Source organism: Populus trichocarpa, chromosome 1 (genome assembly GCF_000002775.5).
Source record: "Populus trichocarpa isolate Nisqually-1 chromosome 1, P.trichocarpa_v4.1, whole genome shotgun sequence".
In the NCBI taxonomy this organism is placed as follows: domain Eukaryota; kingdom Viridiplantae; phylum Streptophyta; class Magnoliopsida; order Malpighiales; family Salicaceae; genus Populus; species Populus trichocarpa.
In genome coordinates, this window is record NC_037285.2 from 9047791 (window position 1) to 9074420 (window position 26630).

The 26630-nt window shown below is 32.2% G+C and overlaps 2 protein-coding genes across 2 annotated transcripts; both read right to left on the reverse strand.

The window, feature by feature from the left end:
* On the reverse strand, window positions 1-6153 carry LOC7490921 (phospholipase D beta 1). Its single transcript, XM_052453589.1, has 10 exons — window positions 4621-6153; window positions 3875-3991; window positions 3445-3639; window positions 2986-3237; window positions 2809-2877; window positions 2539-2686; window positions 1645-1793; window positions 1166-1336; window positions 874-1071; window positions 1-612 (listed from the first exon to the last, which is right to left on the reverse strand). The coding sequence occupies exons 1-10, from the start codon at window positions 5578-5580 to the stop codon at window positions 319-321; spliced, it is 2553 nt and encodes an 850-aa protein (XP_052309549.1). The 5' UTR covers window positions 5581-6153; the 3' UTR covers window positions 1-318.
* A 7847-nt stretch (window positions 6154-14000) lies between these two features.
* Window positions 14001-19155, reverse strand: LOC7490922 (homeobox protein HD1). The gene is made up of 5 exons (XM_002299533.4): window positions 18066-19155; window positions 17793-17913; window positions 14854-15044; window positions 14599-14730; window positions 14001-14360 (listed from the first exon to the last, which is right to left on the reverse strand). Exons 1-5 carry the CDS (start codon window positions 18384-18386, stop codon window positions 14220-14222), a joined length of 906 nt encoding a protein of 301 aa, XP_002299569.2. The 5' UTR covers window positions 18387-19155; the 3' UTR covers window positions 14001-14219.
* Window positions 19156-26630: the final 7475 nt, after the last annotated feature.

The window sequence follows — 26630 nt, forward strand, 5'->3', positions numbered from 1 at the left end:
TGAACCAACGAACTCGATCATCAATTACTATATAAAGAAGTCGAGGTGTCGAGAAGGACGGAGCAAATTCCGAAATAAGTTCTAACTCGATATTTGCCGATATACATTTAGTTCAGAAGAAGCAGTGGAGGAGGCAGGCCTCAAGCTCGGATCTTGCTGTTACTATTTTACAAATTGAAGGGGGGGGAGAAACTAGCCAGACACTGGCCTAAAATGAAAACAAAACAAGCGGTGCTATTCCATCAGACTCCATGCAAAAGAATCTTGATTGAGAAAATAAGCAAAACAACTATGGCTTGGTGATGCTTAAGTGAGAGCTCAAATAGTGAGATTTTCTTGAATGGCTATGAAAGACCCTAGAATGTTACCATCAACGTCTGGGAATTTTTCACTGCCATGGAGAGCCTTGACCTTGCCTGTTCTGTCAACTTCAACTGGATACTTCAGAAGGTGACCCTTCATTTCTGTTACCTCATCAGCTACATACTGTCTCCAGTTCTGTTCACCAAGGGACCTTACACGTCTCACACATTCAATAGTCTCTGGTTGCTCAAAACACTCCTCAAGCTCTCCTATGTGCTCTGCCCATAGTGACATTCTATATCCATAGACCTGCACTCGACAGAAAATAACCAAAAAATTGCACTTATTGGAATGATAAGACTTCAGGAACACGAGAAAAGTTGAAATCAAATTTGTTTTGGTCTTGCAGGCTTCTGTTTATAGAAGAAACATAAATCTCAAAACTTTCCGAATGAAAATAAATTGAAAAATGTCGTCAAATCAGTATATTGATGTTAATATACGTTTGGACTTAAGTACTGGTCCTGAAGTTTGATGAATGCAAAAAATCTGTCCAATCAGTTAGTTTACCTGCCCATGTGAACGAGAGTTTTTCCTTGCCAAGGTATGGTTGGGTTGATATGCTCCCATTGCTATCTCAGTATCTCTGGTGCCCTCCATGGACCGTTGATTGATGTTCGCAGATCCCAATATTACATATTCATCATCCACTATAATTCCTTTAGAGTGAATGTAAATCATAAAGCGTCTGCTCTTCTCACTCCGTGCCTGTTTCACCGATTGAATGTTATTTCGAGAACATGATGATTCCCAAAGAGAAAGCTCATCGAAATAGTCAACATCTAGTTACGAAAAGACAAACCTGAGGAGTGTTTCCAGGAGTAGAGCTTTGCACACCATTCTCCCTATCTAACGCCTCGCGATTGCCAAGGCAGAAGAAATTTAAATAGTCTTGTGGCTCATATGTATTTTCCAGTCCAACCTCCACCAAGGCCTTGTAAATTGTTTCATACATCATTTGCATTGTTTTATGCTGCAACAGATAACAGTAACACTAGTTAAAAATACACAGCAATTGTCATATTCACCTCATGGGTTACATCCAGGTGCAATTTTTTTCTAAATAAATATCAAACAATTCCCAGAAGGATTTTCAAAAAATGCATCACGTGGAGAAGAGAACAAAAGTAGAATTGACCCGACAACGTAGTTATTTGTTCTATGAGAGATTTCAGGAGGAACTGGTGGTTGATTCAAATTCACATGCAAGCTCATGCTAATTTGGTAACTGATGACATGCTGTATTTAGTTCTTTCTTCTCAAATAGTAAATCATGCCTACCTGCCAAAAGAGAATCCTCTGTATAGGTGCGCTTGTAGGAGCTCCCTCTGGCCACATTGGGATAAGAATATATGCAGAAAACCTCTCATGTGCTCTTATTTTGTCAGCAATTTTAAGGGCAATTTCCATGGGTATTAAGTTGTTTGCTCCTGCAGATGATAAACACGATTCTAACTGTCTTTAGAGATGCAAGTTGGAAGACAAGATGCTGGGAGAAGTAACAGAATTCTTGGGATGTAACAAACTGCCACTAATATGCAATCCAAAATTTTTACATTCCCACTTTTGGAACCAAAAGCTGGTTACAATTAGCAGAATCTGGTGTCCAAAATTAAATCTTACTTTGTCCATAACCATTAGAATTTTCTATAGATCATCAACTATGCTACAGTTATTTAGTTCATTCGATAACTTCCTAACATGGACAATCCTACTTGGAGCCTTCGCTCTAGATTTTACTTTAGCACCATTGCTATGGACACATCTGTTCTATAAGAAAGAACATGGTATTGTTAGGTGAGGCTCCAAGATATTTATTTATATTATCTCTCTTAAGTGAAAGCCCTTTGAGGGGCTCATGCTAGTGCTATTAATTTTATCAAATAGAATGGGAGTGGTGAGATTCGAACTCGTGACCGCTTAGTCAATAAAACTTTGATACCATGTCAAAGAACAATGAATTTTCAGCAATGCGTTTTGTGCTAATCATGTTTAATAAAGCATTAAACTAGCTAGAAATGGGAATCATCTAGAATATTGTTTCTTATCATCAAGAAAAGTCAAGAAATAAGATGCAAAGAAGGGCCAGAGCTCAAAAGTTAACCTTGATAAATGAACAAGAAAAATACAGAAATATCTCCTTTTACCTCTATCTCAAAGTATAGAATTCCTTACCTAAGTCTTTGTGAGAATCCCAATTATATGATGAACCTAGAAAATACTGGTTCTCAATGTAGATGAAATGTTGGGCAGCACGGATTGCATTGACATATGCGGTGTGTATACTCATGTCTATAATTACATTCTTCCCACATGCCAAGTTCTGTTACAAAATAGAACATACCTGTTAGCAAACTACCTGCACTGAATTGTATGAAAAAATAATGCTCATGATTTGTTCATGAGAAGGAGAAAAGAAGGGGCTCCAAGTCAAAGTCTTCTCACCATGCTAGTTGCATCTCTCGGGTCATCTGGAAAGCCTTTCACAGAATTGGAATCAATAGAACGGAAAACCTTCAGTTAAAGGAGATCTGGTCAGGGGATAGACACATGGACACGCTCTCATATGTGGTAGATCAGGAATCCAAGATTGGAGACAAAGAAGTAATTGACATTGAGTACCTGAACATTCCAAGCCTCTGGATCATCCTCGGCAAGGGATGGAAGTTCTGCTATCCCCAATATTTCATCAATTCTTTCAAGCTTCAGTAATGCATCATCGAATGATGCCTTCAATTTTTGCATCCCACGGGGTTTTGATGCCTTCAACCAACGCTCTTCAAAATTGGTGAGGACGTCATAGGCTGCTGGACCATCAATTTGACAGTGCAAATCATGCCATGGTTGTCTTGGACAACCGGCACCAGCTGGCTCCTGATTAGCGACCCCCGAAACATTACATTGTTAGCATCTCTTTGTGACTGATTTATGAAGCATTTTGCAACTGACAACACAATGATATGCTAGATAAATCATATGCGTGTGCATAAGCCTCGCTAGATAATTAAGAGATTGTCATCTCTGGAGCAACTTATATGATATATATCTGATAGCACCCAAGAACATCAACTGTGAGATTACCGTGAAATTAGGGTTACGAAAGTCATCTTTGTGCACTGTCTGCAATGTCCTAAAAAGAGGATGCTGTGGAGTATCATATCGACCCTTGCATAAATCAAGACCTCCAACGAATGCTGTGATCTTTCTTCTAAAGTGACCTGCATCAGTATCCACTATCACTGTTTTCTGGTGGTGTGTATAGATGGTTTCAGTTTCCTGATAAACAAAAAATAAATAACAAGAGGTTCAGACCATGTGGTATACATATCATGTACCAACGTAATCCACTTACATGCACATTCATAAATATAAATTGATCTTAGAATCTTCAGTGAAATCAATGCAGGTGAATGGCTATCAAAGCAAAGAAACGCCAGATGCTTATTATAATGCTCTCACATAAGTAGCATTTGAACCATAGAGAAGTAGATAGTGACTATTTATATCCAACCTGCTTTTTGATAAAGCTGTGTCCCTTTCCAGCAGATCGAGGGCAGAGTAGCACTTGTACTGACGAGTGCTTGAAAAAACGGCGAGTCTCCTCATCACTGGTTTGCATGACCCCTTCCTACACACCACAAAACTTGATCAATGCCTAATACAAGAGGAAACAGTCAACCATTTTTAAGCATGAGAGAAATTTGTGAGTATGCAATTGATGCTGGAATGACAGTGGATGAGCAAACTACAAACGTTTTTTAATCCCAAGAAAAAATTACTGATAGAAAATATTATGCAATTGGAAATTTAGGTAATTCTCTGAAAACATCATATCCAGCAGCTATAGACTTCACACATTTGAAGGTAAAGTGAGCAATAAAATTCACTAAAAGCCGTAAGTTTTCTACTTTGAGTGTTGCCATATTTAACTGCCTATTTACTGTGGAAGCACCAAGAAGCTTTCTTATAGCAATAAACTATATACTATTCCCTGCTTTTTTGGTGTGGGAGGGCATAGATCAAACGAGCAAAAGCATTGTCGTAGCCTCTCCAACAGTGAGCCATTCCTTGAGACTTTTAAACATGAAAGACCTTACAGCGAAGAATAACCATTATCAAACTTACCAGAACTGGTATCCACAAAGATTTAATTGATATGGAAATTAGAGGTATCCAGAAAAATGAAATTAATATGGAAATTTGGTCTGAATAATGACAAAAGCAGCATCATACATGAAATTGAGTTGATTTTCTTACCGTTTTGAATCCCAAAACACTCCTGGAGGTTGGATCATCCCATACGAGAAGCAGCACTCTAACTCCTTCTTGAGACTTGGTCTTGAGAAGATCTCCTAATGTACAATCTCTGCCGTCATTACCACCCCGTACCAATTTAACCTTATAGTTGACAGACCATCCGGTAATGTAAATCAATCGCCGAGCCTGGCTGATAGCATTAAAGATGTCATCCCAGCAACTTCTATGCTCAAACTGAACATGATCATCAAGCTTCAAATCAGGAAGGCAACCATCATGAACATGAGCGTCTTGATAGAGAGTAACTTTACCTCCTCTCCTAATAGGAAAATATGTGCCAGGAACCCCATTATAATCAGGACCTGAACGCACTCCCTGCTGATAAATTGCCATTTTCTCCACTGGAGTAAACTGAATTGATAAACTCAAAGCAGCTCCAGCCTTACAGGGCTTCCCATTAGAACCAAGAACCGGGAAAATTCCCTCAATTTTCATGCCTGAGATTAACTGCTCTACTGGGATCCCAACAGCACCCATCATTTGTGAGCCAACGATATCATCATCTTTGACAGAAAAATGAACCTCTGCAGCATGATGCGCAACAGGAACATCAAAATGCTGCATCCACACCGGGTTCTCATTATTCTTGATCACAAAAGTCCTCCCAATTACAGCACCAGATACCGAAATAGTGACATATGGATCACTGGTGATCTTACTACCTACATGCCCTTCAATCTTATTGCCGAACTTCACAGGGAATTTCGAAAACATATCCCCTAAAGTCTTATGAAAAACATCTAAGTTAGGAAGGTTTTTAGCCTCCTTAACCCGTATTTCTAAGTTGCCATGCAGGGGCAAGACTTTCAAAGACCCTTTATTGGTGGGAAATGGCACTGCTTGTTGACCCTGATTATGGTGTGAGCCCCCGAAGGAGAATGTATGATCAATTTGAGCCATAATAAAGGACTTGGTATTCTCTTTAGCTGAAAACAGTTGAATTATATGGACCAGAAGGCAATTCCTGGCTGTGTATTGAATGAACAGAAAGAAAGAATCTTGGAATGAATTAGATTGGACAAATACCAAGTTGTTGCTAGTCTCTAGAGGATAAACTATCACTAACAATGAATCTGTGCACCTCTAGATGGGCAAGAAATTACTGGAAAAGGAAATGAGGGCCAAAGGGCTTTGAGAGGAAACAGAGGAAGAAGGAGAATTCAGCTGAGAGAGGGGGTTTAAAGAGAGCATTATAAAGAAGAAAGAAGATGAGAGTTGAACGAGTAAAAGAAGGTGGGATTGCAACTTGTGGAACATAAAAATGGGAACACAGAATATAGAAATTGAGAAAGTTAGTAGAAGGTTGTATTTAATCCATAGATTTCTTGTATTTGTGACAATGAAAACCACTTCAGAAAAATCAAACTGGATATGAATACTATTATGTAAGAACCTTGAGACGATGTCGTTGACTCTCGGCCCTGAATGGTTGAGCTGCTTGGAAATGTCCTTGCTATCAGTTTATTTTGATTCTAACTAGTTAGGTTGAAACTTGAAATGCTCTTTTGGCTTCGGCAGTTATACGTTAACAACATGCTATCAATGAACAATTGTTGACAACCGTTGCGGTGGCATTCAAATTCTACAAGAGCGCGTGCTTGGGGGGCCTGGGTATTTTCTTTCTCTCTCAACAAAATGAATTGAGAAACAAGATGACTACAAATTAACCGCCACTCCTTGAAATCTTACTAGTTTTTCCCCATACTTTCTTTGCTCTACCTAATTCATCTTCTATCAATTTATTTATTATGAAATTAAAGTTATAGAAATTTCCTATCTCAAGCATATATATGACTTAAAAAGTGAAAATTCATTGCCATAAAATACATTATATCTATTTGATTTTTTTTCTTTTTTTTTGTTATAATTTATCATATTTGTTGATATACATTACATTGAAATGGCATGATTGATTAGGCTATCCTGTAAATCTGGAAAAAACTTCACCGGATATGGCTTTCTTCACGGATAGTAATAGGCTGGATGATGGGTGTTAAGTGTAAAATATTTTTATAATGTTTAAGTAAGTTTAATTGTTTTAGAATAAAATAATTACTTTTTTTACTGTTTACGTTATCATTCCATTTAAAAATAAAAACTATTTACCTCAACAAATTTCATAATTACTAGTCTGTATACCCATGCTACGTTATAAATGATCATAATTTTTTTTAAAAAAAAAATATCCAGAAAATTTTCTGACATTGTTGTTAAATCTTAAAATATAATCATTTTAAAATTTCTTTTTCCATCAGGATGTATTTTTTTTATTAACATATCTCTTATTTATCTTAGAGAACATTAGATTTTTAATTAGAATTATTGTTTATGGGGAAAAAAAAATTATCATCATTACAGCAAGCTAACAAAAAATATATCTATATTTTATGTGTGATTGAATCATTGAAGGTCTAAAAAATCATAAATATAATAAAATCATGTCAAAATATATTTACTGAATAAATTATTTAAATCAAATTTTCATGAATAATTTATTAATAATATTATTATTTTTATATTATATACATAATAATTGAAATTATTTTTATTAAAACTTAAATAAAAATTTATAATAGTATTTAATAACCATTTAAAAAATAAAAAGTAAGTGAATTTGATAAATTTTTTTAGGAGTGCAAAAAAATCAAAGAAAAAGATAGAAAATAGTTGGCGCGCGGCCTTAATTTTTTTATTTTATTAAGAGGTTCGATGATATATCATCCATCTTTTATTTAAAAAAAATTGATAGATTACATGTTGTATTTCACCATGAAAAAATGGCTATCATTCCAGCTCGTAACCTTTGGTCTATCCTGTGCACCAATCAACTGAACTACAATATAAATTTGTTATTTAAACGATTAAATAAATATATTAATTTGGTTTAGTGTTTATATAAACAACAAAATATTATAAGTAATCCCAATTCTTTTAGAGTGTTCAAGTAATGAAAAAGGTTGGGGACTGATTCGTGATTCAATGTATAGGTGAGGGCTTATTTGTACTTATCCAAACCTACCTTTCCTCTTGGCTTTCTTTCATGAACACACCCATCTGCTTTTCCATCAAACGGGTACAAACAACGCACCTCCCATCAAGGGGACATTTTCTAATTTCGCAACCTCATACGTCATGTTGTCCATATGTGATGATGTTAACTAATCGTTTTAATTTTTTAAGGAAACATATTTTTTTATTAATTAAAATTAAATTAAATTTATAAAAAATTAGACGGTAATTTAAAATATCTAAAAAACTTAGAAGCAAGTTTTATATATTAAATAATTGATTAATCTTTTAATTCTAATAATTTTATCTATTTTTTTTTTTGCATGGTAAGTGGTACCTATAACAGGTCTTATTTAGTGGTTTTAAAGACTCTTCGATGCATAAATAAATATTTTTTTAGAAAAAAAAATACAATGATATTTTAAAGATAAAAGTTCTAAAAATATGTATACTGCAAAATATTGAGAATTAATAGATTATAGACTTGATGTCTGAAGAATTCACAGAGCATTTATATCCCATGAATTATATTTTTTTATGGAGAAGAGGAGTTGGGATATCATTTTACCTTGATAGTATTTAATGAGGGATAAATATCCCTTATATATCATCAATACTAATAAATATAGTAGGTCCTTAAAAGACTTTTATGCATTTAGAGGTGTTAAAAAATTAATATCTTTGACCTTAACATTTTATATTAAAAAAAAATAAACAAATTTTTATAACAAAATAAGAGGTTTTTTATATTTATTTGTACCAAACTTATAACTAAATCTATAAATATTTAATTTGATAACCCGTTAGATTCATGTGTACATGATAACTAAACTCAAAAACAGAAAATTTACACCTATCTTTCATAAATTTTTTAACCAATAAACTTGCACAAGAATAACATATATATATATATATATATATATATATATATATATATATATATATATAAATCACGCTGCTCCATCACAATCATATTTCAAACAATAGCATTCATAAAAATCCTTAAATATATATAGAATTCAAATTAAAAACGACTACGAGCCAGATCATAAAGGTACACTGGTTCGATCATGAAGATGATTTTCAGTAACATTTTTAAGTAGTTTACTTGGTCAAAGGTCCTGGGTCTTTGCGCTCTTCCCTGAGCAGCCAGAAAAGAAAGTCCTGTGAAACCTGTCTCCACCATACACAGTTCGGCGTCTAGCGCTTTTTTAATAACTGGGCTCTCTAGTCCAGTTGCCTATTCTATAAAAAGAATTATTAAAATATGCGCCAACAAGAGGTGGCCAATTTGGACTGCCTCGCCTGCATAGCTTGGAATATTACTTCATCGTTTTGTTTTCCTCTTACGAGAGGATAAAAATAAAAAAAAATCTTCAAACAAATCTTTAAATACTTTTTTTTATTATTATTAATGTAAATATTCAAGTTAGCTTACGTATATCTTGAGTAATTCTATGAGTCCTGAAATTAATGATTATATAAGCTTTTACGAGCCTTTGATCTCAAATTTTTATTACTAGATCATCTACTAGATAGTTATTTAAATAACTATTATTTTATTTGATACAGTGTTATCCAGAAATATTAAGAATTTCTTTCTTGCAAGTTTATGCGACAGCTTATGAGTGGATGACATCTTATATTAGTCGATTGATTTTTGCCTTTTGAGTAGCCATCTTTGAAGTCTTTTCTTTTCTTTTTCCCACAACAGCATAGAGTCAATTATTGCAATTTCAGATTTACTTCCCCGGCATACTCGCAAAGAAAAATAAACCTTTCATTGTGTTATAATTATAACTATAGCAGTAAAATGTCTAGGAAAATCACCATAGCAAAAAAATTTTTATTACTGAATCATATAGTTATTTAAATATTATTATTTTATTTGATACAGTGTTATCCAGAAATATTAAGAATTTCTTTCTTGCAAGTTTATGCGACAGCTTATGAGTGGATGACTATAGCTTTCACGAGCCTTTCATTGTGTTATAATTATAACTATAGCAGTAAAATGTCTAGGAAAATCACCATAGCAAAAAAATTTTCTTCACGATTTCTTTTTTCAACTCCATCCTTCTATATTCAAATTGAGGTTTAATTTGTTATAATTTATAAAGTTTGGGACAAATTAAAAAATAAAGATCAAAGTGTAAAACACATAGGAATTTCAATACCAATCTAAATTTTAATTCAAAATTTATTTTTATTCTCGTACTTTCACTTGTCAACCTTCACAATCCCAACAATTTTTAATTTTGCTTTAAAAGTTTATTTTTTTTATTTCTCAATCCATGTGTTTGATAAAGAAGATAGAACGTCGTCGAATTCCAGTAAAAAGAGATAAAGTCATCAATTCTAGGCACTAAAAAAATTAATTTTGATGTCATTAAGTTTTATTCGACAAAAAAAGTCTTATAATAGCTGTTTTAAACCTTAATATTATCTGAAAAAGCAGATCAAAGATGAGAAAACTTTTTTTACCCGGTTTGATTTTACATTATCTAAAAAAAAGTCCTCCTTCTTTTTCATTTAATTTATTTCTTTTAATTTCATCTTTTTAGTTTTTTTAAAAAAAATCTCTTTTTTATTATCATATATTTAGGTAGAAAATAAATTGAAAAAACAACATCATTTAACTTAACGGAGTTCATGTCCTAAGTTATGAGTTTGGCGAGTTAAGCCAAGAAATAAAATTCAATCTAATATATTATTGTCTCAATAGTTTTTAAAAATATTTTGAATTAGTCTTCTTTATATGTTTTGTTTAGATTTTTGTGGGATTAATTGGTTTTGATTTGCATTTAAAGGGTTATCACTATCTCGAGTATCATAAATTTAAAAAGTTCGTTTCAATATGTTATCATATTAATTTTTTATTTAATTTTTTTAATCCATGATCTTGGATTTTTTTTTTATTTAATTTATTTTAATAAAAAAATTGATCCAACAATGCGGCCACTGGTGGATTACTATTTAGTAAACCATCATGAAAATCTAACTTGAATTGGGCCAACTTAGCTCCCAAAAGAAATATTTACATTTACATGTGTGATGCTAGATCTCAAGAATCATACGTATCATCAAGAAAAAGGGCACTTGATGATCAGCACTTCAATTTTATCTCATAATCAAATTAATAGAATATTAAAATATTAATGCAACGTGCTTAGGAGGACTGCTGACTGCTGCAGAGGTAGTTAATTAAGAATTATGAATTAAAGATCCTGCTGCATGCGACGGAACTGGTTGAATTAGTGTGTTCTGAATTGACAACATGTGGAACATAATCCTTAAATTATTCTCTTTTTCTTTATAGAACCATTTTGCTTGTATATAAAAAAGAAGAAGACAGAACCATGTTCTTTCTTACAGAATGGGAATTGTCAGATGTTTTAATTTTACCCAAAATCTTTAGTTTGTGTCAATTAACCCCTCAACTCTCATAACATTTTTTATTTTTTTTTCTTTTCCTCAATTTCTGTAAATAAAATAAAAACTTATCAAACATTTCAATTCATTGTCAATAACAACTTGTTTTCTCAAAGAAGTAAATATATATATTAGACTAGTGAGTAAAGATATTTAATTTATCATAATAAGAGCATACAAAACATAAATAAAAATAAACACAATTTATAAATTTATAAACATGCAAGAATAAAACTCAAGAAAAACATGTTTTCAACATAAATGTAATAAAAGAATATTAGCATGCATGCTAATCATATACTCAAACTTGCAATTGATATAAAATTAAAGTCCTAATATGCATAATAATAATAAAAAATAATTATACTTAATTAAAATAAAAAAAAGATACTTACTTATTGAAGCACCTTAAAGTAATAAATTTTTTTTATTGTTGTCAATAATAAATTATTTTTTCTTAAAACTTTATTGCTTCTCACTTATATAAATAGGTTGTCTTTAATATGCCTATCAAGATTCCAACAATACCATTTTGGTTTAAATGCACTTCTAAACTAAGATTTTCGAATCAAAGATTATATAACTTAAATATCTTTTAATAATATGAACATAGGCTCTAGATTTGAGAGGAAAAACAAAGCATAAAAAGAGAAGAAAAGACAAAAATATGAGGTGAGAAAAAATGTGTAAAATTTTAAAAAACATTATAGGAAACGCTTCCTTCACCTTTTTTTTTTCTATAGTGGATTTTGAAAGTTAAAAAATTAATGAATTAATTCAGGTAATAATCATAATTAATTCCCACTATTATTACCCTTTGATTAGTTATGATAATTAAAGAATTAAATCTGAATATTTGGTTAGCGAATCCATAATATTTTTCTTTCACTTTACATAGTCAATAAAAATAATTCCATTTGAGAATAAGAGTTTAACGATATTATATTTATAATGTATATATCTAGACTTACTATTACATATACTACTTTGTGTCTTTCAAATTGCCGACCTACTATTATAATGGACACAAATAACTAGCACTGATTTTGAACAATATGAAATATTTTCTAAATTTTTTTAAATTCATTTGGTTTTCTCTCCAGCTTTATCAAGAGCAATAAACTTAAATTCTATTGTTGATGTTATGATGCATTTTTTAAAAAGGATTTCTATGACACAACTGCTCCAGTAAATGTGAAGACATAACCACTTATGAATTTTGAATCCTTAGTGTTAGATATTTAATTAGTATCACTATATCTTTTGAGTATTGTTAGGTAACCAATATAATATACTCCATAGTCTAAGTTATAACATAAATATTTAAATACTTTTTTTTATTGTCTTCTAATAATCTATACTTAGATTACTTATGAATCTACTATATTTACTAAATAAGTAAACAATATAGATTGAGCTTGACAAGAAAAGCTCTATTGAGATGTTATTTAGTATTTATATTGCAGGAAAATATATGTTTTAGGTGAAATACGTGAAAATAAGTTTTTAGATCCAAAAAATCTAGGCTTGATTTTTTTTTATCACCTCTGCAATAGTTGAAAATTGGAAAAGCAGACAACATGTTTTTTGATTTTTTTAATTTTTTTAAACAAATAAAAGGTTAGGCGGTCGGGTTTGGCCTTGTAGACCCACTTGTTTTGTCCTTTATTTTTTTCTTTGGGTTTTAATTTAAATTCATTAAAATAAAAGATTAAAAATTATTTAGGAATTTTACTTTTTGAAGCTGAGATCATAGTTTTTTTTTATTATATTAGCAATTGCCTTTTTGTACAGTTATATTTTTCATTTTAAAAAAATGAAACTATTCAATTGGTTTTCCTATTTTTATTCTCGTGTTACTAAATAAAAAAAACCCTAATCCAAGAGATATTTATATCAGTTGCATTGGTTTATTCTCTCTCTTTAATTACTCCCCGATGTTTTGATGTTGGAGATTGGAGTTCAAATCTTAGAAATAGATAATGAAACATGTTTAAGCTCTTTAAGTTACTTTCTGGAGATCTTCTAGTACTTAAATTAAAGTACGAGACCGCCAAAGGCAACTTCTTCAACGTTGGCAGCTCTTGGTCTCAGCCTCTTTACTTCCCAACTTTCAGACATTGGAGTTTAATAAATCTTAGAATTAGAATTCGAAGAATAATTCCCACATGCAAGAGAAAATGAAGGGGAAAAACCGTATATACAATAGCAAAAGCAGATAGAATCCAATATCCTATTAGTCTGGGCTGCCGGGCCGATAAACAATCTAAAACGCAAAATCTATTCTTAAGCTAGCATAAAAGGTCTTGAAGCAGTAAGAGGCTTAAGAGCAACAATGGCTTTAACTCGTTCATTAATTGGTCTCAGGGTTTTAATGTTTAAAATACTAATCACCGGGAGATGACCTTCCCACGGCTTCCACCTAGATTTCTTTTTTGTTTAAAGAGAGCGATATGGATAATGGATACTAGTGCTATAAATTTATCAGGGTTGAAGAAGGTTTTTTTTTATTACAAAAGAGATTCATCCCTTGTTCTTTCCTTTTCTAAAAATTGAAAAAAAGCATCGATAGCATGGTGTGGAGGAGGGCATTAGATTTACGTAAACCACTCCTTTTTCCTTCCTTCCTTCTTCTTTTCCCCTATTTAGAGGGGGTCAACGTTTGCAGTCTTGCCGCATTTTTGCCAAGTTTTGATGCAGTGCACCAAGATCAGCACTGTAATCTTTTTTTAACTCTTGAAGCTTTGAATTGGCTTGGCACTCCTAATTAATCAATCCCCTAGCTCTTATAATCAAGAAAATTCAGATTATTTGGTGAAAACAACCTTGCAAGTAATTAAAGAGTATGGGCCGGTAACAATGGCAAGAAAGAGATGATCTAGAGAATAAAATCTTCATCCTGTTAATGACATGAATATACAACCTTAAATGTAAGAGATATTAGGTCTCCACCTATTACATGACCTGTACCTGGTTGTTAGCAAGTAGAAAGTACTGCAACCCAGAGGATACAGTGACAGCTATATCAACATAAAGTAAGAACACCCCTCTTTGCAGTCCCCTCCCTCAGTTGAAACAAATAAGATGGATTGGTTTGTCTACCTTTTGCGCTTGGACTTCAAGGATGTCACCGATTGAGAGTTGCTGTGCCAGTTCCTCTTCCTTTGGTTGATGAACCAATTGTTAATCTGCTTTAGCTGTAACCCTGTCTCCTCCACAAGTTTTGCTTTGTCATCTTCCTGAAAATCATCATGCAGACATGCTATTATTTATAAAATAAAGTTTTTAATTCAAAGCTTATGATAATATCCCTAACCGGAAAAGAGAAGGGGGGCTAATGCACTAGCTCTAGCATTAGTTTGTGTGTCTAATTATTTGTTTTGGTAAGAGCCAAGAAATTTTCAAATATGGGATGGCATTAATGTAGATATGGTAAAATATTTTTTGAACAGTGAAGAAGTTGGATCAGTGGCTTACAGTTGGGTAAGGCCACTTGGAGTGTTGCTGCCACCAATTCTTCAGCACTGAAGTAGTGTCACCCGGTAGTTTTCCAGCCCTTCTTTTTCTCAATATCTCCTCCCTGACATCTTCAATTCTTGATTTGAAGCCCTGCAAATTAAGAAAAGTCCAGGTTTATTTTGTTTTGACATATAAAAGATCTACTTTTTTGTGCTGGCTAAATCAGCTTAATTTCAACCTTTAGTTTTTTCTATAGCAGTTTTATACACACACCTGCTTTAATTCAATCTTCAGTTCCTGCCGAACTCTCTCCATCAAAGACCTTTCAGATTCTGTAGGAAGCAGAGGGCCAAATCCCATCATGTCATGCCCATCAGCACTTGATTGATCTAAAGAGAAATCCATTTGCAGGTCATCCTCATCGTCAGACATGGTTGCACCCGTACCTTCTCCTAGAGTCACACCTGAAAGAGATTTATGTAAATAATCAATCCATCTTGAAGGACAGCATACTAGAAGGAAATAGGTAAAACTATCGGGATTCATGACCACCCATTCATTTTTAGAATTTAGTAGTACTCCTTATGCTGTAAAATTGAAGTTCAACAAGGAAAAAAAAAAAAAAACACCTGGGTAAGCTATTTTTCCTGACTTCAACAAGAGAATGCAGCAACTCATCTGAATGATAGAAGGACATGCTTCCAATAGATTACATAAGTAGTTTACCCATTTTACAAAGCATTTTGCCACATATCATGACACTTGGGACGCAAGTACTGGGGAGAGGGATAGAATAATTCAAAAGGGAAAAAAGGAATATGATCTCTGCAGGCTAAAGGATTTTTCTTTGATACATGGAAAATAAAAGTTAAGGTGGTTTCTAACCATTCATCAAGTCATATATCATGTGACGATATTTAAGAATGACTTGGAACATATCTTCTCTCATATCTCAATTATATGATATGTTGGGATCACCTATCATTATTGATCGACAAGCACTGCAATTATGCTGTCGGAAAGTTCCTTGAGCTCTTACAACCCCAACTCATTTCCCAAGAAGAAATCGAAATACGAACAAGGCACGATTAAGATAGTACATTATTTGAATTTTGCGAACAATCTTCCAAGAAAACTATTGAGTGGTGATCAATTGAGTTTTTTCTTTTTTCCTTTTCTTTTGAGTGCAAGTTGTTTTTTCGCGGTGTTCTTGGGAGTGGCTGCACATCTCAGAGGGAGGAAAGTGGGACATAATTTCTTTTGAGTATATCTCAAGCAAAGAATAAGTTAAATCCAAGACTATGAAAGTTCTATGGTCAGACCATGACATCTGTCAAAAGAAAATCTACAAAATATATACTCATGATTTAAACACATGGAACAATATCATGGTTTAAGGTCAACCTAATCATAATCAAAAGCATGTAGGTATTATATAAGGTTAAATCATCTTTTTTTGATCTTAAGGTTAAATCATCTTTACATTGACAACTAACAGTACTAAAGTTGGAACTCAAAATTACTCTTCTCAATTAATTGGTGTTTTCTTTATATTCCATGAATAAACTAGGCTTGAATCCAACATTTCAGTGATGGATAACCCTAGTTTGGATCATGTACAACCTAGAGCTCAGTGCACACTCAACCCTAGGTCTAACCAAAGATCTTTCTCAAAACATGATATCTTATATAACATTTGTGGCAAATTAATTATTCCCATCAATGAATTTGTGAGATATCAAACAACGAATATTATTACTAGTGAACCCGTATCAATTAAAAAACACAAAATCATTCAATATTGCGATCACATGTACATAAAATTGATGTAATTATTTGATGTATCAGAATTCTCATCTTTCAGCAAATATATCCTGAAATATATTTCCTTACAAGCACCATTTTCCTAGCTAAGCTAAAACAAGTTGCATTAATTATCAATACAATACAATACGGGAACCATGTACACACACACACACACATGCACATACACATACACATACATGTATTTTAATATACATAGCAAGAATCTATATAAAATTTAGCTTGGTCTGCATTATTCTGTAAACAATAGTCCAAGAATTAAACATTAAGTAATATACATGTTTGGCCTCATTTTAAATTTTATTCAAACATCTTTCATAGGAATATGTTGACTTTATCAAAATGTTCAAGAAGTCACCTATTTCACTTTGAAAAGTACTCTCTTTCCATAGAGATAAATTGTAAGTTAATTAATGGCTCTAGCATTAAAGTTGTACAATTTCCTAAATCTTGCCTGGACCTCAAAGAAAGGCAATAGTACTGCTAAGAATTGTAGGGATAATTTCTAAAAAAAGCATAACCGGCAGCATATTGCAATCATAATTAGCAATAAACTGCTCAAAGGTTACCAAACCATACATTAAGGTTTCTGATCTAAACGACTAAACCATTAACAAGTAAATGAGTACTATCTAATCTCATGTACTGGCCTAATAACTCCACTTGGTAATTATTGAGAAGATGAGTGGTTTGCAAGTATTAATTCTTTCCCCGTTTACATATGATCTGTCTTCATCAACTATATACCTAAGAGGAAACTTGTGAAAATGGAGACACCAGGAAAACAAGGCTTATGCATTATCTTACTAAGTTAAAAGTGCTCGAGGAAATCAGCAGAACCAAAAATATTCTAGAATCCAAATATTCGAATGCAACCTCATTGTTTGTTGGAGGTTGTTGGTGGTGGTGGTATCCTCCTTCAAGGAACAAACACATACCACTCCAAGTATAAATTACTACTATGATTTTTCTACTAGTAGGCCCTACTGCATCGGCCTCCAGTATAGATTATTCTTAAACTTATAAGAAACTTACACGGCTAAACCTTATCTTTCTATGTGCCAAACCCATCAAACATCAAAACAAGTATAGAACATAAATTATATGTATATATTTCCAAGCAATCAAAACAGACAAGAAAGCTTTCTTTGATTGCATCTTATTAATTTCTTAAGCCAGCTGCTAATTACTAATTTTAAACTCAATTAGTATGAATCTAAAAATTATTAATAGAAAACATAAAGTCATACACGTATTTTGTGATCCAAAAAAAAAAACACAAAATGATTGATTAAAATATAAGCTGATTATGATTGTACAACACCTTAATTCACCAAAGAAAAGGAAATATCAAGGGCTGACATTTAGGAAGGCGGGGGAGGACAAACCAGTGAGAGCCTGTAAGGTGGTCTCAATTTCACGGCAGGCCATAACAGCTTCAACGGCGTGCACTCTGACATGTTGTTGAAGCTGGTCTTTGAAAGTACACAATATTATCAAATACTGTGCCTGCAAAAGAAACACACATCCCATAAACAAGCAAACAGCAAAACAAAACACCACTGTGTGTGTGTGTGTGTATGTCTTCACAAACCCTCAACACACACGTATATAAAAAAGAGAGAGAGAGAATGACAAATTTATGGGGAAGAAGAACCTACCAGGAAGTTGTCTAGGTCTTGCCTTTCATGGGGAGAAAGAGAATGACCATGTTGGTTGTGCTGTGAAGCATAAGACCTAAGAAGATGATGAGATTGTGATAACTGAGCATCTATAAGAGGTAATTGATCAATTGGTGTAGCTACACGAAGGCAAGACACGTGAGCTGATAATAGCTGCTCATATAAAGGGTGTGTAGCTATTTCTGCCTTGAGTTGGCGAGACTGATCACCTGATAAAGACACAGACATCTCTCCACTGCTTAAACCACCAAGTGCACCCCCACTTCCACTTCCCATCATGCCCAAGTTTGGTTCTTGCATTTGTAAATATTAGCACTAAAGATTCAATCTCTCTATATAGGAAAGCAAAGTAATTGAAGAGAGAGTGCAGAGAAAAAAAACAAAAGGGGTTATAAAGAAAGCAAAAAAGATTTATGTAGTGAGCGTTTTGAGGACCACAAGGCTCTTATGCTTCGAGACTGATACAGTGTTTAATGGATGTTGAGAGAAAGAAAGAGCTGAGAGAGATCAGAGAAACAGTGTTTTGTTGTTATAGGTGAGAGAGAGAGAGAGAAGGCAGGAAGGGGCCTGTATATTGGGATCTGAGACACAAAACTTTCTGCACCAATTCTGATATGTTGCAGAGATTTTTACAGACACAAAGAAAGATAAATGAAGACTTAAAAGCATAGAAACAGGTGATAGAGAAAGAAAGAGAGACTGAATTTTGGTTTTTTCGAGTCTTTGAGAAATTGAAAAGAGAGAAGAGCTATGGAATCATTTCTATGAAAGGGAAGGAGTTGGGGGTTGGATGAGAGATCAGATAAAGCTGCTTCCAGTGGCCTGACATTTTTTATTGCCTTTTGTTTCTTTTTATTCTGTTTCTTTTTTTTTTTTTTTGGGGGTGGGGGGGTCTTAATTTAACATATGTATAAGCTTGACAATAAATTAAAGGTGGGGTTTGATTAGGTATATATATATATATATGTTAACTACTCTATATATATATATATATTCTTTGTAGGTTTATCAGAAGAGAATTGGATTAAATATCAATTAAATGATCTTCGGATATCAGAAGATTTAGATTCTTGTTCGCTTGTGTTGATTTTACAATGATTATATATATATATATATATATATATATATATATATAACACAAGAAATTCTCAATGGACACTTAATTATATAATTACCACTAAATTACAAGATTGAGGATTTAATCATCTCAACTGATAAATGCTTAAAGGCACGATACTTTGGACACACAATCCTTTTCTCTCTTTTCTCATTATAGAGACGGCCACTGTTTAAAGTTGTGCTAGCCTTTTTTTTTTGCGAAAGATGAATGTCCTTAATAATTTGGATGAACAAAACTACCTTTTGGGGGTAATAAGTCTGCGTCTATGTATCAGTCTCTCTACAAATTAAACACCAGACGTCGATCGTTCTCCTTCAGAGCCCACGATAGTTATGAAATCTGATCACGAGTCTCTGTTTTTCTTTTCTCAGGCCTCCTGGTTAATTTCTGATCTCTCACAGAGTAACTAATTAATTTCATGAAGGGTTGATAATTATTAATCTCTGACGTAAGTTTTTCCATAAAAGTGGATCATCACAAATTAATTCCAAATATCTGCTTTGATAATATATCTAATAATAACAATCTCTCACCAGATTGTGGGTATAAACACACACAGAGAGCAGTACAGTAGGGCATAAAATAAAAAAGGTGGAGGGGAAAGGACAATCTTCTCACCAAATGGGATGCTCCACTTGCCAAGTAAAATAAAGGGGGGGAGGGGCATCGATCATCCCAATCCCTTTAACCAGCACCAACCTTTAAAACTAAATTAATTTTGTTATTTAAGAAAGTCGGCTGGAGGGTTGAGCTGTCAGCGTTCAGCCTCCATTGCTGGTGCATCATTTCTTTTCTCAACAGTTTTTGGTCTCTTTTCTACATCTATTGTTAAATCTGATATATTAATTTGCGACAATTGAAGGCGATAAGAAATGCAAGACACCCATTTATTGAGACACAAGTGACCGACCACCAAATACTTGTGTGGGTTGTTGTGTGAATTGCCCAGTAGTTAACAGCACAAGGGACTTTGATCATGACCCCTGATGGGATGATTTCAACCGTTCGATTGGTAGCATTCACATCATTTATTATACAATCATATGGAACCGAATGTACCCGACCATAATTAATTACACATAGTATATGCTAGCTTGCTGCTACGTTGTATTCATCTCTCCATAATTATTATATGTATGTGAAGAGATATGTTTTTGCTTCCTGTTCTCTAACAATCGTGGACCTGGTTTATTTTTAGGACAAGAACGAAAGAACTAATGTCACAGGAGTGAGCTGGAGTTGAACATAAATATATATACTATCACATCCACTTATATATATATATTTCGTTGGAAACAAGAAATTACGCTGGCTGGCTAGCATTTATGTTAATTACCAAAGTTTTTTCAAATAATAAGATAAAAAATTCCATTAATTTGTGGAAACTATGCATTAATTCTTCATGGGCTGATCAGATGAGTGTACAAATTTTATTATTTTGTGTGTTAATTCCTCTACGTTTTTTCCCTTCCATTGCAAGATTTAATGTCGTTACGATTGTAGAGGTATAGTCATCGAATCACCAACTCTCTCGAAGGAGTAATGGCCACTCTTTTTATTTGCCACCAATACACGCATTATGCTTCTAAAGTAATTTAATTAATTAGTTATTAGGGTTTTCTTTCGCCAAGAACTGGTCACAAAACCCTAAGCCTATAATTTGAAATAATTAATTATATATATGCTAAAAGTGGAGGTGATTTTAATTAGTTTATATATATATATATATGAATGAATTGATAATACGGCAACAACAAATGCGTCCATCAAACTAATTAATTTAGTCTTTGAAGGAGTATTGATCAGTAGGATCCACTAACACCTAACACATATTACGTACGTAGAGGCTAATTAGTCTTGAGTATTAAGAAAGATATTAACTAATTAATTTAATCTTTTTTTCAAGTTATTAGTAGCAATAATAAAAACGTGCATGCCAAAAATGGCTCCAGAACAGTATACTGCCAAACAACAACAGATAAATAATAATAACAACAAAAAAAATCAGAATGATTGGTATATATAGAGCAACTGTACTGTTGTAGCTAGTGGATCAGCATTTCAAAATCAAGAGATCGTGTACATAAACACCAAAGAAAATCAAGTTCCAGCGCAATCAATGGGTAAAATCTCGCACCACTGAAAGGAAAGGAAAGGACATGAAAAGCCAATTAAAGGGCCGGCTGCATCTTCAATCACTGTGCTTTGAAATTGCAGCAAAATAAAGTTGGTCTGTGATATGAAATTAAGGATGAAATGAAACATGTGCTCCAAAGAAGCAATCAGTGCAGATATGTCAAAATCCAGTACCGTAATATTGCTATATATTTCATTAACAATGTTGTGATTATGATGGTAATAATTAATTAATTATAAAAAGGTTCGATAATTAATTTCTTACATGTGCTGAAATATAGCTGCTTGGGAGAAGGCACATGGAATTGCTGTAAGCATATCATCAAGGCTTGTCTGCTGATGATCAGTACCCTTTTTTTGTCTACAAATATTTGGTACCAGTTACCAATTCTGTCAATAATTTGTTTGGAGAAACGAGTTGAAGTTCTCTAGTTAGGAAAAACAAGATTTTTAATTCTTATTTTATATATAATTCTTTAATTATTATTATTATCGTCGTCGTTATTATTATCATTATCATTATTAAAAGCACCAGATATTCACTAATATCTGGTATTTCATGCTTTTAATCAGAACCAAATCGATTTATTATGAGATGCAATATTCTTATAATTAATAAACAATACAACAGTGAATGATCAAACATTTGACTGCCTCACCTTTTCTTTCCTCTCTAAACGGTAAGAATAACTAATATATTTCTCGTATATAATGGCAACAAAAATTAATAAAATATATATTTATTATTGATTAAGTGCTTAAGCAATCATCTATCAAGAAGTCCTGCTATGAAATAGAATTAATCCTTATAGTATATGCCAAAAACTTTAGGATTTTCTATGTTAATGACATAGAACTTTATGTAATATTTAATGTTGATACTCTTTAAATCTAAATTTTATACTTTTATTTATCACGGAGATGCCCAATTCATCACTAGAATCCGGTGGGTCTAACCGTTTAATTGTCACCATAAATTTTATTCAAAATAATATATATATATATTATATAGCAAAAGCTGGTCTCGTGGTCGTATCAATTAGCTAAAAAGCCTGAAAAAAATGTCGTTCTAGATGATATGATACCTGTTGAAACCAGATACAAAGGATTAGCTAGTGCACCACTCAAAACAACATAAGATAATTTCATTTAAAATAAAAAAGAAGAATAATTTGTTCCAAGGGAAATTAATCCGAGATATTTTTTTTGTGTGTGCAGTGTTAGTTTAAAATATGATGTGATATCTGGACCACCTTAAGCGTGTATTTCTCACATAAATATCTTTTTCTTGTTCTTCGTATTTATTTTGGATTTTCTTTAGATATTAATATTCAAAGATAAGTGTTTTTTCTCTCTCCAAATGTATTATCTATACAAAGAATTAAATGGAGCTTGGATTTGCGTTCCATGATCATACAAATGCTTTATCTTTGTGATTTATTACATATTAATCGGATGTTTTTATGATATATAATGCAAGAAAATGAACATATTTAACAGTCAAAACACATCATACAACCACGATCCATTGCAAGAGAATCATTCGTCGTAAATATCTTACTTTAACTACGAATCACTTTTGTCATATTAAATACAAAAAGGATAAAAGAAAAGGGAGAGAAAGTTGTGTTAAAGCATGCTAGGTTGAGAATATGACCATATATGGACTACGTATGAGGCACGGATCATGCGCAGTAGCACGCTCGTAGATGTCTAATGAATACATGGGCGATAATCGACGACATAAATGCATCTGGGAAAACCAGAGAGAACCTTGTCAATTAGCATTGCCCTACAGAATGCGAAGCGGTAGGTGTTTCCGAGGAAAAACCAAGGAGGTAGGAGGGGGAGTGAAGCCAAGCTTGGAATTAAGAATATGGATTTTTTTTTGTTTTTTTTAATTTTGAACAAGAAATGGAATGATATGATGGTGATTAACGTAATTCCCAAGGAAAGGAGAAGCATCGTCGTGGTTGGGAGATGGTGGGAAGGAAGGAGAAGTAGAAGTGGGGTCACGCCTCCCAGCTGTAGTTTTTTGTCCTCTTTCATGAACCTAAGATTGAGACAGTCAGCCTATTGCAGTTGTCCCTTTTCCTTTCTTTCTTTTCTTCTTTTTATTATCTTCTTCTTCTTCTTCTTCCAAGTGAAAAATAATTGTATTGAAAAATAAAAAACGAGGTGATGAATCATGAAGCAGACAGTGGTCCCAAACGAAATACTTGGAGAGAGAAAGAGAAGGTAGGAAGGATGGTGTGGTCACTTTCAATCAGCCCCTCCCCTCCTCTCTCTCTCTCTCTCTCTCTCTCTCTCTCTCTCCCCCCCTCCTTTTCTCTTTCTCTGTTTACTTTCCCTTTTTTAAAAAAATAAAAAAAAGTCACTCGTCTTGTTTACAGAAGTCAATCCATTTCCTAATCATGCTACCCTCCACTGGTTATCTACTAAAACCCTAAATTGCCCAATTTAGGACAATAATAACTCAAGGGTGATACACTTCCCAAATTCAGAATATCGAAGGAATGAAGGGGGGGAATTGCTTAATTATTGGAGGGTGAAACATGGCAGGTTGTCTGTGCTGAGTCAGTTTGATCTAATGCGTTGTTATCCACTCCTTCTATTGGATGCAGGTCTATGAATGAGAATTTTTGTCGATAACTATTTCTTTTTTTTAACCTCCATCATTATTATTATTATTATTATTATTATTATTATTATTATTATTATTATTTACGCTGGGGATTAGATAAAAAAAATTAAATCTAACAAAATAAACAAGTTGTGAAAAATCACAATATTAAAACTTTGGCAACATATCAAATTTAATTAAAATTCCAAACTCAACTTCTTATTTAGCTCTAATATCAAATTAAATTGTGAGAGTTATCTTGAAGTGACTCGGTCAACTTAACGAATCAAAAAACAATTCAAATGACTCTTAAAAAAAGTGGTTTGACTTTTAAAAAAATTTAAGATGATATCTTCTTTTTTTAATATTGAAACGATAATATATTAGGTGGACTCGGGCTTCATAACTTGATCCATCAAGCCCACAACTCAATTCATGGAATTCATTGGCCTTAGTAACTTTGTTTTTTAAAAATATTTTTTACTTAATGATATAATAAAAAATAGACATTCACAAAATTAAACACCGACTAAATACTGAGATGTTTGTTTAAAACTGTGATAACCTTATAGAAAATAAACTGAAATAAATTATAAATACCTATTCAGAATCAACCAAATGTTGAATAGAATTGATAAAAAAGTAAAAAAGGTTTCAATTAAAAGAAAATAAATTAGATCCATTAAAAAAATATTAGTAAAAACTTCCAACAATTTTAATTAAGGAGAAAATTGTATCTTTTTAATCAAAATTCTCATTACTTGTTCATGTTTTTTTCTTCCAGCGAGAATATTTTCAAAAACATTATTTCTTAAATACAAAAATATTATGATTTGAAAAGTATGTTTCATTCACAAAACAAAGAAATCATAACTCGATAATCTTTAAGCAAATATATAAAAACAAATAAGAGAATAATTAATTTGATAAAATTAAAAAAAAATAAGAAAAGTTACTAAAGAATATTCATGAGTAATTTTATTTTATTTTTTTGAATTTTTCTTTGCATATCAAAATTAATTGTTAACATTACAATCAAAAGGTCTAATCTTATTTGAAAACTATGATATAATTGGATAAGTTTTTAAAAATCACTTAAATAATTTTATTTAAAGAAATCTTATTCTAAAATAAAAATGAAAATTTGAAGGGTCATTTAAAAAAGGCAAGACAAGCCTAGCCTTAAAGAAATAAAAAAGCCTAGATAGGCTCACATTGTTTTTTAAATGAGTGGACAACATATCATCGAATAATTTAAATTTTGGTCACCCTTAGTGACCAAAAAAACAGGGTCTAAGATTTTAGACCATTGTAACCCAACTTTCAACCATTTTTTTTTTTATTTAAAAACCATCATAAGGACTTAAACAACCCTATTTTCAACCCTAAAACATCCTCTAATATATCTAAAAATAAAAAATCAAACCAGGTAATTTTTTTCCAGATTTCAATCTACTTTTTTGGCATGGTTAAAGGTCAAAACCACCTACATTCAAGTTCACTATTATAGACAATCTCATTGATGCCAAAATCAGTCTTTTTTATGAATAGAATGTAGTCGACCCAAAGCTTTCTCTTCTATTTTTCAACAACTTTCTTAATCATCTAAGAACTCACATAAACTAAAATACATTAAAAATGATGTTTAGGACAAAAACATAAAAAAAGTATCAGGACTAAATATGAAAAATTCTAAAAAGTGAGGAATTGAAGAGTAATATTTCATGCAAAAAACGTTCAATGTTTTTACTATTAACTATTCATTAGACAATAAAACACTGAAACATTCTAACTTATTGATACCAAGATCAATATTTTTTGTGAACATAATATAGTCGACCCAAAGCTTTCTCTCTCCTATTGTTTCTCAGTAACTTTCTTACTCTTCTATTAGCTCACAAGGATTGAAACGCAGAAAAATAAGTTTAGAACCGGAACATAAAAAAAAACTACTAGGATCAAATATCAAAAATTATAAAAAGTAAGGGATTGAAGCATAATATTCCATGCAAAAAAAACATTCATGTGTTTACTATTAACTGTCATTTTACCGTTCACTAGACAATTAAACATTGAAATGTTCAATATATTTATTGTTAACTATTATTTTATTGTTCATTAGACAAAAAACACCAAACCCTTTTATTTTGTACTAGTAAAAAAAATATACATGCTTTTCCAAATTGTTTTTGGATATAAATTTTTTTTTATCATAAATTGAAATGCTTATACACACATTTAATTAAATAAATCGGTATTTGACCAAGAGATAACTAAGATTAAGATATTTGATCTCATAACATGAATCATGTACTTAGTTGTGTTTAATAACTTTGTTTCTTATAATATTGTTTTTTGTTTATTCAAACGATCATCTGTTCCAATAAAAAGTAAAAAAAAAATCATTAACAAAAGCAAATTGAATTAAACTACTTGTCCAACTATCAAACAACTCAATGTTGAAATATATATATGTATATATATATATATATATATATATATATATATATATTAAAAACAACAACAAAAAAAAGATATGGGTCAACCAAGGTTAACTCACTACCCCCAAGATCATGGACATAAAATTAGGATAGCTCCATAGAAAGAATGGTGAGAAAAATACATGAACATCAATTTCTAGAAATTTAAATGTTGAAGGATGAGA